The sequence below is a fragment of the Triplophysa dalaica genome, chromosome 25 (assembly GCF_015846415.1).
Source record: "Triplophysa dalaica isolate WHDGS20190420 chromosome 25, ASM1584641v1, whole genome shotgun sequence".
Classification (NCBI taxonomy): Eukaryota; Metazoa; Chordata; class Actinopteri; order Cypriniformes; family Nemacheilidae; genus Triplophysa; species Triplophysa dalaica.
Window position 1 is genome coordinate 490011 of NC_079566.1, and position 16639 is coordinate 506649.

Below are 16639 nucleotides of genomic sequence, written 5' to 3' on the forward strand. Positions count from 1 at the left end.
CCGTGCGGTTCATTTTGGGAGTGCGTCGTCAACATGGATGTATTTTTCTTGGGTGTGCAATATTCATTTCTCACATACTACGATCAGAAGTGCCGAAAATAAACTTTTTTTGCTTGCAGACGCCCACATGCACATACACTCTGAAGATGTTTCATGTCCTTACAGAGACAGTTCACCCAAAAATGAAAATTCAGTTATTGCATATGCATGGAGTATTCATTTTATTCCATGGATAGTCTAGCTAAATGTATGAGCTGCACTGCCATCAATCTAATAAAAACGGATGGTTTCGAGCACTCAAAAGGACAAAAGAGCCATATAAACATTTGAAAAAATAATGTCACATACATTCCGAATTGTTTTATGATTTATAGCCGTGGTCACCAAAGTGAAAAAGTGAACCTTGAACATTCTGCTATGAATAACTCATAATGTGTTCTCCACATAAGAAAGAAATTCATTCTTGTTTGGAATGACATGAGCATGAATAAACAATGACGGAACTGTCATCGACTTGGCGTGCTTTTATCACGGTGGCACATGAAAAACTATTTTCAATCGATTTCCTTTTTTCACACCTTATAGAAACAGCTGAGGCACGTCCTCGCTTCAAACAGGTGCGTTTTAGGAAATGAGCCAAGCTGCAGATGGGCATCTGAGATTGCTTGATGCAAATGGACAGTAGAGAGCGGTGTGCAGTCTGATGGGTGTAGGGGGAAGAAAAGTGCGGTGTCAGAAGGCATTTCGACTCTCTTAAAACGACATCTTGGAAGTGAAGTAAAATGAGCGAGGAGGAAGAGAGCAAATGACAGTTACAGGGCCAATTTAGTATGGCCATCTTATCGCAAATTTGCCTGTCTGCTATGACAGTCTCTCTACGTCCGATGTGAAGCATAGGTGTCTGGATTCGTGCCCAGATTGAACCGCATCCAGGAAAACAGCAGGGACCTATCCGAGCCAAATCCCAGCACAGAACACCGGAGCTGGGTGAGATCCAGACAGCACCCCCTTGAGCTCACACCTGTCCGTTCAGCTCTCCCTGGGGAACAGTAGTTTGACGCGGGTGGTTCGACCCCTTAGAGACTTTTTGGATTTTCATATATGAGAGTAACGTGTTGAAAGCTGAAGATATAACTATAGGTTATGGGCTATTCCCAACTGGAAAACAGAGCTAGCTTTATAAATAGAACGAAACTTGTGTACGCACAAATTAAAGCATGATGTCATTGTAACCATGCGGCATATGGGTACACACATGACACAGTGGTCGACAGATTTAGGTTTTTCAATGGCTGATGACAATATTTAGGAAGCAGATACATACACAAAAAATGTCGGCTACCGATACCATAGATGATGTACAGAACATTTTTGTTACAATTAATTTAGACTTAAATTTCTCAAATTTTTAAGCAAATATGAGTGATGTTTGCCCCTGGAACAACACAACGTTCTGAGTCAGGAAATGAATAAGCTTTTGCTTCATCCTGCTCTGTTTCTTACGTACTTCAGTTTGGTTGCAGATTCCTGTGATAGGTTTTATGTATTTTGCTTTTGTTACACGGCAATATACACTCCCGTGTGTGTTTGTTTTATATATTTTTGTTCAAAAATGTAAATATCATTGTTAACATGTTAGATTTTCGGTAGCTGAGGTGTTGTGAGTCGTTAGCATGATGCAACTTTTTAGCTGAGCTTTTCCGAGTTGTTGTTAGTGTGATTCTACTCGCAGCTGTTAGCATATCGCTATTCCAAAACTACTGTAAGACCTTCATAGTAAACATACATCTGTGAGACGTCTATTTGATTTCTGCACTTACACCTGCAAGACATATTTTTTTGATCGTTTGCTCATCTGCAATACATCTCTGAGATGTCTCCTGACAGATGTCATATAGACATTTTGAAGATGTTGACCAGTTTAAACCGGAACAAACCAGCAAACCAGCATCAAAAATAACTTACTCAGCATATGTTTTTTTTCTTCGGAAGGGTAGATATTGCTGAGGTTCCATTTCAATTTAAATGACTACATTTTCCTTTTTTCCTTTATTTTTGTTTTGTATTCCAGTATAATTTTCAAAACGAAGAGTTTGTTTCCAAAATAAGATAACTGTGATACTGTGATACATTTTCAAAAATCCATGTTTTCCATTTAATAACAATCAGTTGTTTTTATTTAAGCCATAATAAATTTAAAACTACAGCTAACTAACACAATAAAACACAATAAAAACATTATTACATAATAAAAAACCTGATTTTTGAAAAATGTATTAAGTTTTCTCATTTTGGAAAAAAACTCTTCAAATATTCATAAATCAAGATACGTTTTATTGAGAAGTAAAATAGATTTTAACTGAATTTTTTTGACCATTTACGATCTTAATCAAACGAAAAATCACAATTATTTTTTCCTACTACGACTTCAGATTTTCTTCATTTTTCAGTAAACAAGACTTAAAATCTTAAGCCAATTTGCTTCTCAAGTAAATGTGTTGATTAAAGAATGCTTAGATATTTGTACGGAAAAACAAAACAAAATAAGTAAGACATTCATATTTTGCAGTGCAACTTTTGCACCCTTGTCCTCATCAAGTCAGTCAAATAAATAGATAACAATAGAATTTAAAGATCGTTCCGGCAAACTCACCAAGTTAGAGGCCCCTCGAACTGTTTCTGGATTGAGCATCACGATCTCCGTGGTAACATGTCCCTCCACGGCTTCAGTCATTTGCTCCACGGTGCAGTTGATGGATGGATCTTTGATCTTGAACCAGTTGTCGGCGTACCAGCCAATCAAAAACCACACATATTTTTTCCCAAACAGCTTCTCCTTATAGACCTGCATTCAGGTTTTGGGGAAAGAAAGGTCGGTTTAAGGGTCGACTTTTGACAAGAGTGAAAAATGAACAGGAAGACAATGTTTCCCGTTTGACAGTGACAAAGATTTATAGTTCTTAGCTGGATGTCTGATCACTGACCTCGCAGAACACTTTTCTGGCTTCCGTTTCATAAAACAGACCCACAATGATGCGAGCGTCTTGCCGCTACAAAAGCAAAAGGAGAAATAATAATTAGACCAAAGAAATGAATGCAACAGTTAGCGTGGTGAAGTATATCAGCATGCAGGAGGGTGTTCCCTATAGTATTCAAGAGTGCTACTCTGAGCGGCATTGCAGTAATATTGTTTCGGACAATTCGCCCAATCAGCGCTCTTTTTCCCTTCTCAGCGGTGTGCTATATTCCAGGTTACCATGGTTCCTGTGGTGGTACCCCATTAATCTTCTGCACCAAATCTAGGGCGGCACACAAGGCAGGCCTATGCTGAACAGGCGACGAGGGCCCAGGCAGGAAGGGGGAGGCGGTAGGGATGTTGGGGGCAGATCATCTGACCCATGTTTTTAATTAAAACGATTTTCCTCAACAACAAAATCCATTTCTCTGAAATATATTCGGTTTTATTGTGCAGATGTCCTTTAATGTGTTGTGCCAAGAGCTAGCAAGCAGATTGTAATAATGATGTGTGTGCATGTTTTCATGTCTTGAAATGGTTATGTGGAATCTCACAAAACCTGTCAAGAACGTATTCGAGTCATGTTTGACCCCCAAATCAAAATAAGGGTGAAAAGAAATTCAATTTAGCTTTGGCTGCCTTTATTTTGCCTCTATATCGCCATCTTTGTTTCGAACGTAAAATTGCAGGTTACTTTACTTTAAGTCTTTACTTTTGTTACATGTTTCGAAAGTCAAAAGACGTCAAACTGACATTTTCCGGGATATCATACAAAAATCTAATTGTAAATTGATTTAAATACTTATTTTTTTTAATCTACTTACACTTATTTTCAACCAAAGTGAAGAATCTAAACCAAAATGAAATTTGTTTTTAGATTTTAGAGATTGAATCAATCTTTCACTCTATAATGCTAAATAAATGTAATATTTTTTCTTGGGACCTGGACATGTTTTCATTCACCCTTATAGACTTCGAGTCTGTGTGCATTTTACATCTGTAATAAAAAATTTGGGAGACGCTGATGCGATTCGGCTAACACCGCGCCAGCGACATCACCTGTTCGTCCCCGTGGCAGCGAGGTCCTAAATGAGATGAGTGAAAGAGAAGCATGAAGCACCTTGAGGTTTTTGACGGCCACTGCGGGATCCGTGAGGAAGCTCTGCCTAACGCTGATCTCGATGCCGGCCTCCTTCACCCTCTGTTCCAGATCATCCAGCGTCTGAGAGACAGAGACACGGAACGAGATTAAAGGAGCAGAGAGGCGGCAAAGACAGAAAGCAGATCGTAGAGGGGAGAAAAACATCCGTAGACAGACGCAAGACAGAAATGAATATTGTTGTTGCGGAAAGCGGAGATAAGACGGGCAGAGGGAGAAAATGAAGGGGGAGAGAAAATTTGAAAGAGACGGGCAGATTTAATTTCTTTTGTTGGGACTTGTTTCCCGTTTACACTCCGGCGTCTGCCAATAAAACAAGAGTGTTCATTTTAATACACTGTGTATAACCTCAGGCTGCGGAGAGTTAGAGGAAACAATGGATTGAAGCCAAGGCAGACCGACTTACAGCCCATAATACAGTCCCTGATGTATAGTGAAGAGCACTAAATATCATATTCACATTACATGCTTTATATCTATACCGCAGTACAACAGTAAACTGCATAAAAAGTACGACTACATTTACAAATTCTAATGTGCTTCTCTGTACCCTAAGGAAACAATGTTTTTTTAAAACCTTCGGTTAAATAAAATGTGTTGTTGAAACATATCTTAGTTACTTGCATTCACTTACACTGTGTTGAGAGACGAGAATTGTGTGTATTTAAACTGAAGTGACTATGCTGCATAATGGGATACAATTACAGTCATAAATCAACAGAGATCAGTATTGATTTCTTTTTACTTTTCCTGATCTTAGTGTGCACTAATGGTATTTTTTATGAAATTATAATGTAAGTAGTATTACATAACGTTAAACATATTATTACGGGGACAGTTCACCCAAAAGTCCTGTCATCACTTTCTTAAATCAATATAAATGTGTTTTTCTGATGAACACAGAGAAAGATATTTGGAAGAATGCTTGTAACCAAACAGTTCTTGTCCACAATTGACTACTATAGTAGGAAACATTCACAAAGAAATTAATCCTACTATAGTAATCAATAGTGTCCAAGAACTATTTGGTTACAAGCATTCTTCCAAATATCTTTCTGTGTTCAACAGAACAAATAAATGTATACAAATTTGAAACAACTTGAGGGTGAGTAAATGACAGAATTTCCATTTTTGGGTGAACTGTCCCTTTAATATATCAACGTGAACATTCATCAAGGTACATAATTCTATAGAAAAATTATATTATACTTTTATATTTTCATCTAATGTAATAACTTGCTCCATCCCTTAAAGAACTTTGCTTTTCAGCTGATGTCACAAAGTCAGCTTAATTTTCAACATACAGATGGCTTGGTGTTTTAGGAGCGCAACAAAACAACTGCAAACCTTTTACAATTCAATCAATTTCTTTTTTTATAAAATCAACTCCCAAATATTTATGCAAGTCTAAAAGCTTTCTTGAATTATTATTATTTTTATCGTCATATTATGTAACTATACACTCACCGAAGTGAAGACCTCTGTGGTTTGCTGGATTGTGGCGATCTTGGTCCAGCTCCACTTCTGGAAGAGCTGTACGCGGGTGGGGTTATGCAGCGTGGCGGAGGGGTGCGTTCGGAAGAATGTGGGAAAGCGCTGTCGGTTGGAGAGCGCTGGAGAACTGGAGCCGTAGGACAACTGGAAGAGGTGTTCAGAGAGCATGAGGAACAGAAACATTCACACGTATCAACTGCATGTGTAGAATTAGAATCAACCGAGTTAAAATAAATACGATAATATCACCTGCCAGAAAGCCAATGCCCAAAGGGCTAAATGGTCTCCGGCTGCTTGATCGCAGTTACATTTCCCTCAAAAAAGCCTTATTTAACATGGTGGATTTTCAGTGTGCTACCATCGTGCGAAACACAGCTAAAATTTACAAATGTACCTCAGAGGTGAACATTTTTAAAAAGAGGTGTAAATTTTCCCATTTCCTGTTTTAAGTGTGCCACTGAGATATTTCAGTCAAACCGGATGACAGCACAAGGAGTTTTAGTTATTTTCTGATAACTTGCTGTCGTTCAGAGACGCAGTGATGCACGGCTGAGTGACGGGTCTGCTGAAGGGCTGGAAAGAGCAATGATTTCAAGGCCAGCGGGGGGATATATAGGTCAAATCTCATATGTGGGGAGAAAAAAGCTTTTTACAGATGTAAAAATAGAGCGCAGCATGAAAAATAAAGAGACTTAAAGAAAGATAAAAAAATAGCAAAAGGAAGATGAGCAGAGGGGGTGAACTTCAAAGATGAGCCGAAAGGGAAATAAAATGACATAAATATCTGATTGAAAATGTCTGGAGGCCAATTCAGTGAGATATTTTAGTGAAGTGAGGCATGTTGTGAGATGGGAATACATTTAGTAAACTCGTCTAGCTTTCTCGGATGAGATGCGTGTTCCAAAAACACCAGATAACACAAATGCATGATATAACATAAATACATAATAATCTTTATGCAGGATCTAAACAACAGTGGTCCAGAAATCAAGTCTTAAAGATGTTTGATGAACATTAAATAGTGTTAAAAAACAGAAAGTGCTTCTACAAAAGTGTTGTTGGTCTATTCATCTTGTTCGCGCGGTGTCCGGTCCCTATGAGGTTTACACGTGAATAATCTGTTTTCATTTAACATGATCTACTTGGGCGGTCAAACGATTAACCGTGATTTATCACATCTAGAATATAACTTTGTGTTTGCATTATATATGTCTGTGTACTGTGCCTATTCATTTTCTATTTATAAAAATATACACATAAATGCATATATTTAAGAAAAATGTAACATATAAAAATTTATAAATATTTATATATAATTTAAAATATTGGTACATATAAATGAACACATGTAAATATTTAAAAAATTTACATGCAGAGTACACAAACATACTATTATTCTTCACAGCCCTTTTATATACTAACTGTATTGTATGAGTATCAGTGAATACAATGTAAATGGTAAACTGTAGTGTGTAAGCCCCAGGCATCTTGAGCAGGACACAATAATGACCTTAACAGGTCGCCGCATGGAATTTACCATATCCTCAAAGTCAAATAACATTCTTGTATTGCTCATTATTCTAATATCATATTTATCTTATTCATTCTGACCATTCCCATGCATTTCCAAGCATGACGACACATCACTCACTTAAACACCCTCAACTTTATCCCTCTTGATCCTCTACATGGATGCACCAACCCCCTTGAAATCAATAGTATGTATGTGTATTGCAAGTGCCTTGCTAAAGAACGTGATGATAGAATGCCATGGACTGCATTGCCAGATTTCTACCTACAACCTTTAGGTCGACCAGCCCACCTCACACCATTTACCAACAGACCTTTGCATATGAAATGATTTGATATTCGATGAAGAAGAGAACTCACCACGATGAGATTCCACATGCGAGCGGCTTCGGCCACCAGCGTGGACACAGAACTGCAGCCCGGCATCAGGACGATCTTTATGGGCTCCGTGTACAGAAGGTCATACAGAAGCTTAGTGGCCTCGCCCGGGTCGCACTGAAAAGAGAAAGACGTGTGAATCTATATTCATATCTGAAGTACAGCACCACTATTTACGAGGCATTCTGTCACATCAGGAGGAAAACTGCACACCTCGACAAAATGACACATTTCACACTTACAGCACACATTCACCGCTACAGTATAAGCAGCTCCACGGGGAGAGAGACTTCAAAGCACATCGCACTGAAATGGTGGTATATATACTGTAAATAAGTATGGGATATAAAATGATGTTTGCATTTGTCCTCAAACGTTTGTTTGCGGGACATATACAATACTCCCATCAGTCTTCAACCCGATGCTGACAAAAAGCATTTTGTTTTCTTCATTCGTCTTAAAATGACTGTCAATGAAAAATCAATATCTCATTTAAATGATAATAGTAGGTTAAAGCCACCATTGATCATCTGTTCACAGCAAACCAGCGGCCTTGGGCGCAGGAGGTATTTCCGCAAGACCGTGCTGGGCTTTTATATTGTTTCCTTGGAAAAAGAGAGGCGTAAAAAGGGAATATAAACTAACCAAATGACGAGAGGCTTGAACATGGTTCAGTCGGTTCGATTGGCAGAATCCTGCTGTGGCTGACTGGCATGTAATCTGGCTTCCTTATCCCAAGACATCTCTGTTTCAATCTGCCCCACTTTTAAAGTCCTCCAAACATGCAGCTAAATCGCTCCAATTTCAAATCGAAACGCTCTTCGCAACTGCTGTTCCCTATGAAAGGCACGAAAACTAATGTGGCATTCTGTTCAATTAGGGATGAGGGCACATCATCTGTCTCGGGCTGCTCATACAGCTATATGCCCACACGTTCTTAAAAATGAAGTACCTAACATTGAAAATGAGCCTGATTGCTCGTAATATGTTTAGGCATTTGTCGGTTTCGTCTTTTTGTTTGTTTGTTTTTTCAATCTTCCAGTGTCTGTCATGAAAGAATGCTGCTCCAGGCTCTCTCCAGACTCCCCCGGGTCATCAGCACAATTGGATCCCCAGGATGGAGACCCAGTTTGGGCTCTATAGCCCGACCCTGACCTGATGTTCCAGCCCTGAGGGAAACCATGCATAAGCATCCCTCTTTCAATGCACCTGGATACCATCAAGTCAAGTCAACTGAATTAAAACCACAACTGAATGCCAATAGTAATGCAATCATGAATTTCTCAGATTAACTAGGTTACCATGACGATTTAAAAGAACCATTTCTTTCTTAAAAGCAAAGTTATTTGATTACAATTGGTTATTGTGAAACAAAATCCAGTTTGTTTTAACACATAATGTTTTCTTCTTATTTGTTTTTGAAGACACCCCTTCTAACTATTTTGTCGATACAAATACTAATATTGTAGTGCAATTGTCTAAAAACAACATTTGTTTTATACAAAAAAGTATAGTTTTTATTCATTCAAACTCACTGGTTGAGCTGGGCTGCGTTTCCCAAAAAGCATTGTAAGGTTAAGTGCATCGTAAAACCAAACATACAAATCATCTTAGAATTACGTACTGTTTCCCAAAACATTTGTAACTTAAGTAGCACTTGAAAATCGTCGTGGATCTACAGGTGCTATGGAGGAATCATAAATCCCTAAGTGCATCGTAAGAAGGTCACCTGCAGAAATTGCGCCTAAACTTAAACACGACTATATGTGATTTGTCATATTTTTATAATAATTTATATTTATTTAAATATAGTTTTTTGCTGTTAATCTTTTTTAATTTCTAAACTAAATCAATAAAAAAATAGTACAATAAAACTTAATGAATGAACATACATCAATAAAGTAAAGATTAAAAATATATAGTATGGGCAAGTTATCGGTTCTAACAAAGGATGCATGTTTGTTGCTGGATTGCTGTATTAAAGTTACTCCACATTTTATGCAAAGTAGAAATGTTGTATTTCTCTTTGAGACTATAGTGAACTATCCTCTAATTATTTAGAGGAAATACATGTATGCGATGAAAGGTTTTCAGGCTGTTACAAAGCTTAAACATCACACATACGTTCCAACAACTGCAGAAAGGAATACTTAAAGAAATTGAAAGTCTGATACAATGAAAATTTGATTGAATATCTCTTCCCTCTATTGTTCTCTAATTGAAATGTTCATATTCATAATGACCAAACTCTGTGCTAATTATTAATAAAGTGTATTTAGCGTTATGTGTACAATAAACATTTTGATTGGACCTAAAAAGCTTGACAATACATAGGCCCTAATAAAAACTTACCTTGAAATTGCCACCTCCACACTTTCCAAAAGTGCAATAAAATGTGGTCCGACATACACAAGACAGCATTTTTTTTTTTATACTTTTGATTTTATCTTTTGAATTTTTTTGCTAAATACATTGCGCAAAATTATAGTAGAGAAAAGTCCTATCTACACATAGAAAAAGGATTACACGTTGAACAAAACAAAAAATATTTAAAACAGCGTTTAACAATATTCACCTACCACATGCACATCATGTGAAAATAATTAGCCTAAACATTTTGAAAACAAGCGCGTGCTACAAAAACGAGCCATTGAATAAGGTGAAATTTCAGCACCTGACAAACGGATGGCTACTCATTTAGTAGTAGCACTTAAAGCAATTCTACGTGCAGTCGTGTTAACCCACGTGAAACGATGACGAACGTTCACAAAGCGGCTCGTAAGAAATGCTAAGATCCATCATTATTGGGAAACGCAGCCCCGTATGTTTGCAAGTGATATGTTTTTGTGTTGAACAGAAAACCAATGGAAAGACATGTTGTCTATTTTTTGTCTTTGTAATATTTTGAACTGCCTACTTCATCACATTCACTTCAGACTGCAAACTTATAACCTACCATAATGGTTTTGTCAAAAGTTTTTAAACAAAAATTAACCATGGTTTAAAGCTTCAATTCGTAATTTGTTAGATTGAAAATAATCAAAAATAAGTTATTGAGAAAGTATTGAGTAATTTCATATTTTTTTTTAAAACTGTCTCTTAACCTTTACCCAATTTACAAATAAAAATTACTTATAATTTGACCTCCCGGATACGATTTTACAGTTAATGTCAGTTTGACATCATTTGAATTGATATTACAAGCATTCGTAACTATTTTATGAGATGGCTAATTCATAAAATGTGAATCAGAAAATAACATACGATTAGCCCCTAAACCTAAACGAAAAAGTAAAAATGAGACCATACATTCATACAAATTAGCAACCTAGCAAAATAATTATGAAGATTGTTAGCTTTACGTCTGATTGTCAAGTAAATAAGTAAATAAAGCAACTCGCAACATTATGTTTTAAGCAGAGATGGCGATAAAGAGACAGATTAAAGTTACACATTAAAGCTTTAACTCGACTGTTTCAGTGGAAAAACATTAACAAATGTTATGTGGGCCAATTATCTTAAATTTAAAGTGATATTTCACCCCCAAATTTTAATTCTGCCATCATTTACTCTCCTTCGAGTTGTTCCAAATATGTATAATTTTCTTTGTTATGATGAACACAGAGAAAGATATTTGGAAGAATGCTTAAAGCCAGTCAGATTTTGCCCCCCATTGACTCCCATAGTAGGAAAAATTACTTTAGCATTTTTTGTTGAACACAAAGAAGATATTTTGAAGAATATAGGACAGCAAACAGTTCTAGGGCACTTTTGACTACCATTGTATGTTTTCCTTTCTGGAAAACCAGCATTCTTCCAAATATCTTTCTCTGTGTTCATCACAACAAAGACATTTTTTAGATTTGGAACAACTCAAAGGTGAACAAAATTATGATAGAATTTTCATTTTGGGGGAAAGTATTCCTTTAATTTGATACAGTTAATATACACTAAAATGTTAATATGAATTTAGCATAAAATAAATTGTTATATTATATCCAAACATGGTCCATAAATTAACTTTGGGCCAGGCGTGTGCTTTCGATGAAACCTGCAAGCGTACTGTAAATTTAGCAGGATTTTCTTTGTCTCTATCAGTATGGCAATCACAAATGAACCACGGTTTTGCAATAATAAAACTCTAGTTACACAAAAGGTAATCAATCTGCCCCTAAAACATGTTCACAACATTTGTGTACTAAAAAAACAAGGCTAATTTTCCTAAGTGCATCACTGTAAATGAAGCATGAAACATTGTTAAAACAATCATTGTAATAACAGCACTCCAGTACTCTTTTTTCCATGCTTTCCTGTGTCTCAGCAATGCCAAAATCTTGGGTTCGATCCCATGGGATTGCACATCCTCAGAAACAAATCTGAAGTATGATGCAATGTAAGTCGCTTTGGATAAAAGCGTCTGCCAAATGCATACATTTTATTGTAAAGTACTCGGTCATTAGAACACAGTAGCCAAACCACATTCAAATCACAACACAAAAAAACCCCAAAACACATTCATGACCCCACGACACACATTTTAATTCCGAGTGATCTCACACTGGGGCTCTGGGGAAATCAGGCACCGGTCCAGTACATGCTAATATGTCCCCCTCGTACCAGCCAGTCACCCAGCGAGGGGTCAGCCTTCCCTGCTCCAATCAGAAAGAGCACACCGGGTGCAGGTTTAATGATCCTGCTCTTTCCGCTGCTCGGAAGGGAAGATTTGGGTCTGAATACCTAAAACTAAACTTAGATGAAGATTTCCCGCTTGCCTTCCCTCCTGATGACACAGCTCTTTTAAGCTTTCTAAATGTAGCTGTCCGTGGTGCTGAATTGTAATCAGTGCCACTCTCTGTGTGTGTGTGAGAGAGAGAGTATTCGCTCTGATCCACAGGGGTCTTGAGAACATCTACCTACCGTGCTGGATCAGAGATGCTCCTCTAAAAATTTTTGAGTTTCTGGATCGGCTAATATAAAGAGCAGCCTTGAACAGTACTTCATACATTTTCTTAAAAGCGCGCTGGGTGACACTTACGGGTTAATTACTTTTACTTATCCCTGTGTTTATGCCATCATTTTAAAGGGCCATACACGCTATTTTCCTTTTCATAGGCCTTATGTGTTTGTTTGAACAGCAGTGGTCTTCGTAACTGTTGTCATGCCAACCTCCACCCCCAGTCTTTCCTCCTTCTCCTGTATCTTTGAAGCGGGGTTCCAATGCAGACCCGTTCCGACCAATCACGGCAAAGCTCTTAGCAACACAGAACAGTCACAGGGAATTAACTGTTTGCGGTCTGCATGTATCTGTGAGTCTTCGCAGTCTGAAACTCTCACTTGATCTTTCACTTTTAGTGTGTGTTTGTGCGTGTGCGAGTGCGAGTGAGAGTGTGTGCATTGGCATCTCCAGTGCGGGGGAGGAGGGACGCAGGTGGGATAGATAGCAGAGGAAGAGAGAGAAAGTCAGGCAAACAGAAAGATAGAGAGGAAAGTGGATGGTATACAGAGAGACTATGAATAGATTTTTCCGAGCCAACCTCGGGGTGATAGCTAAAACCAATAAATAACATGATGCTGTCAAAACATTCCTCAGCGCATCTTTAATGAAGTCATACTGAATCGAGCACAGATTGCCATTTAAACGAGGAAAACAACATAACATTTGTAAGAGTCGACCAACACATCTCAGAAGTGTAATTATGGCCATTAGCATACTACAGTTGACCCAAAAGGGACTTACTGCTGTAATGTACATTTGCTCAGAAATCTTCAAGCAGCCAAGAATAGGACACACACACGCTGTTTGAACAAACAACATCAAGTCAACACTCTCATGAAATGACTAGTTCAATGCACTCTGAATGACATACAGTATGCTTTACCATCAAACCGTTCACATAATTGAAAGTAACTAAGCAGTGCTCACTTACCATACTGTCGTAGTGGATTAATTCAAGCTCATAATCCGGGAGAATATCCGTTCTCTTGTTCACCAGATCCAGGGCCATTTGGGCAGAAGGAAGACATGCCTGCCCGCCCGGCCATCCGCCGCTCATAGGGAACAGGGCTCCGATGTAGAGTTTCTTCTTGCCTAGAACCGGGCAGGACCAGGACAATAGTAAAGTGAGGGTCGCCAACATGAAGTAGAAACTCTTAGCCAAGCACTGTCCATTGTTGTGATGTTGCCAGGATAGTTTGGCCATAGTGGGAGAGAGTGTATCCCAACACGGTTTATGTTCCTGATATTATTATAGATGAAAGGCAAAGCTGAATGTGTTTAATAAATGATGGATTTGACTTTCAAGTATTTTGGAAGGGGTAAATTTCAGTAGCAAAAAAAAGTGAACTACCTTAAACTTATATACAGGCACTTTTATATCAATTTTTTGTTTTTGTTGTTTTTAATCCAAAAGCATAAACAAGACATCGATGTAGATTCAAAGACATCTGGTATCACTGCGAATTGTTTTTTAAGTTTCAAATGTATTTATAGGATCTTAAAAAAATAAACTGCGCTAACAGCGCATGTTTAATTATGACAATTAGCGCGCGATTATCGTCTTGCGTTCACTGATGACTGCGCGCAATCGCTTTACGTTGGTTTATAATGTTTTCAAACAATTTGTCGACGGTGTAAAGATTTTTAAACAGGTAAGGTGTCAAATGTTTGCGTCGACATCAAAGTCACAGAGCCAGCTGGACGGAAAGTAAAAGTTAGACAGAAATAAACCGCACTGATGAACAGCAACACGCGACAGTGCAGACTACTTATACGACGATACGTTTAACAAATCACGGTCGCTGCTTAAAGGAAAAACAAAGCCACTTACTCTCTAGTTAAAATTGTTTTAGCCATATGTACTCACGCTTCTCCCGGAACGAATATTACAACGAAACGAACGTTACATCTTGTTTTTGGAAACCGCAATGTTACACACTGTCCACTTTCATCTTCTGTTGTCCGCGATACGTTCAATGCGTAATGACAATCGACGAATTAGCGATGGAAAACGGAAGACCGATATTCTGGTTTCGGCTGGCTGGTATAATATCTAGGCAAGCATGAAACAAAAGAGACGATAAACCCTGAAGTGCGGTGTGTGGTGCGCGCGTGTGTGCAGGACGCAGCAGAGAGACTGAAGGAGAAACACAATGTGCTGCGTTTATAGAGAGAGAGGGAGAGTAAACGGGGAGGGGGGGGCTCACTTTCCTTCTCCGTTTCACAGAGCGCTTTGAATTTGCAATCCCTTAACATAGCCTCTCGTTTATTACCCCCCACCCCACGTCCTCGCGCCAGACCCTCGAAACATTCGCCTGTGATCCTTAACCAGAAAAAAACACGATTCGCCGTCTCTGCGTCGCGCGTAAATTACGCACGCAATTTAATTATGAAGGTGGTCTATAATCATCTTCCATATTTAATCATGTCTCCTCTCTCGCACAATAGCACACACGCGGAGTCACAAAATTACATATTTACTGTTTTTGTATGGCCGTCACTATTTCATATCCCGGGCATTATGAAGGATCGAATCGTTCCGGGATCATTAAGCAGATTCTGCTGTACACTATACATAATGAATCACACACTCTGTTCCTTTCTCCCACACATTTTCATCTCCACTACGCCATCTCCTTCCAATCGTCCAGTCACCAGGCACACCAATCCTCCCCCTTACAGGAAAAACATTGTGGTAAACGGCGTGCGCTCGTGCCACGGCGAGAAACTGTACTCTTCAATAATGCATCTCCAAACCGATGGATTGTCACTGATCTTGCATTTCTCCACGGTCACTCGGCATCTCACTCGCTTACCTTTTCCCCTAACCTAATGTTTTTATGTATTCTTTCAAAACTGCATTATAACTGCATGAGCTACACGTTCAGCAGCTTCAGTTTATAGAAATAAATGTGATTATCTATTTGTCTTCCTTCCCTGTGTATTCCCTGCCCACTCTTGACGGATCGTGCAACTTCTCTCGATGTGGAAAAGCTCAGCGCAAGCTCGCTTACCCAGTTACATCACATTGTTACTCAATGGTAGGGTTGACATGGGCCATGATCAAGCAGACTGCGAAATGAATAATGAAAACCCAGCCGGAAACAAAAGATATGCTTGGGCTAGGTGCCTTAGGAATGCACTTGAGAATGTTACCTCATATATTTTTGCCAACATTTGTCGCAAAGCTCATTAGAAATTCTGGATTGTTTTAAATGAATCATGTTCGTAAGAGGCGCGATGTAGGCGAAATGGAATGGCTTCTGATTTCCGTATTCTCTCCAGAATCAAAACCCAGAGGCACTGGTTATATATCAGAGAACTGGTCTTAGCTTAGCAGCTGCTGTGAATGGCCTGGGGTTGTGCCAGAGATGAACTACACTCCTATATCTGCGGCCCAATGAAGAGGAACAATTAGTCTCAAGGGTGGCGATACCATTCGATTCTGGACCATTAAAACTCAGAATGAATCAGTGATGGACTAAAATCACAGTCCATGTGTCTTCGAATTCGCTTCTTTAACCAATTAAAGCTGTGATGATTAATTCATGCCTTCCACTAATCACACTTGTTGATTTGAAGGAAACTCGAAATGAAAATGTTGTCAGCATTTAATCACGCTAGTGTTGTTCTAAAGACATATGGCTTTTCATTTCCTATGAAACGTGAACTGTTTTTTAAAGATTTTTCGTATAATTAGAGTGAGGACTGAAGCTGTCAAGTTATGGACAAGCAATCACCATAAAATGGTGCTCCGAGTGATTCCAACTCTTGACATGAGAAACAGACAGCAATGTAAGCCATTATCACTTATAATCTCTCACTGCCGACCTTTAAAATGGCATCTTTGAACTTGAGAACCGGTTCGTTGTGATCTGTGAACAAATCATTCAGACTGGTTTTATGAACTGGATCATTAAAAAGAACCAGCTTATGAATCAACAATGCTGCTTTCTTATTTTCTTTCCATTTGTCTAAATGGTCCAAAAGTTTCTTTTTGGTGAAAAAAGTTTCTTCAGATATAAAAGAGATGATTTCTTGAGAATCTGTGACTGAATGGTTCTTT

At 38.4% G+C, this 16639-nt stretch overlaps 1 protein-coding gene across 1 annotated transcript in view; it reads right to left on the reverse strand.

Moving 5' to 3' along the window:
• Positions 1 to 16639, reverse strand: part of gabbr1b (gamma-aminobutyric acid (GABA) B receptor, 1b) — a 115230-nt gene that overhangs the window by 44118 nt on the left and 54473 nt on the right. The window contains exons 7-12 of the mRNA XM_056741172.1: positions 13505 to 13665; positions 7560 to 7694; positions 5643 to 5813; positions 4137 to 4238; positions 2985 to 3050; positions 2654 to 2845 (exon numbers count right to left, since the gene is read on the reverse strand). Coding sequence (XP_056597150.1) covers positions 2654 to 2845; positions 2985 to 3050; positions 4137 to 4238; positions 5643 to 5813; positions 7560 to 7694; positions 13505 to 13665 — 827 coding nt within the window. The remainder of the gene's footprint in view (positions 1 to 2653; positions 2846 to 2984; positions 3051 to 4136; positions 4239 to 5642; positions 5814 to 7559; positions 7695 to 13504; positions 13666 to 16639) is intronic.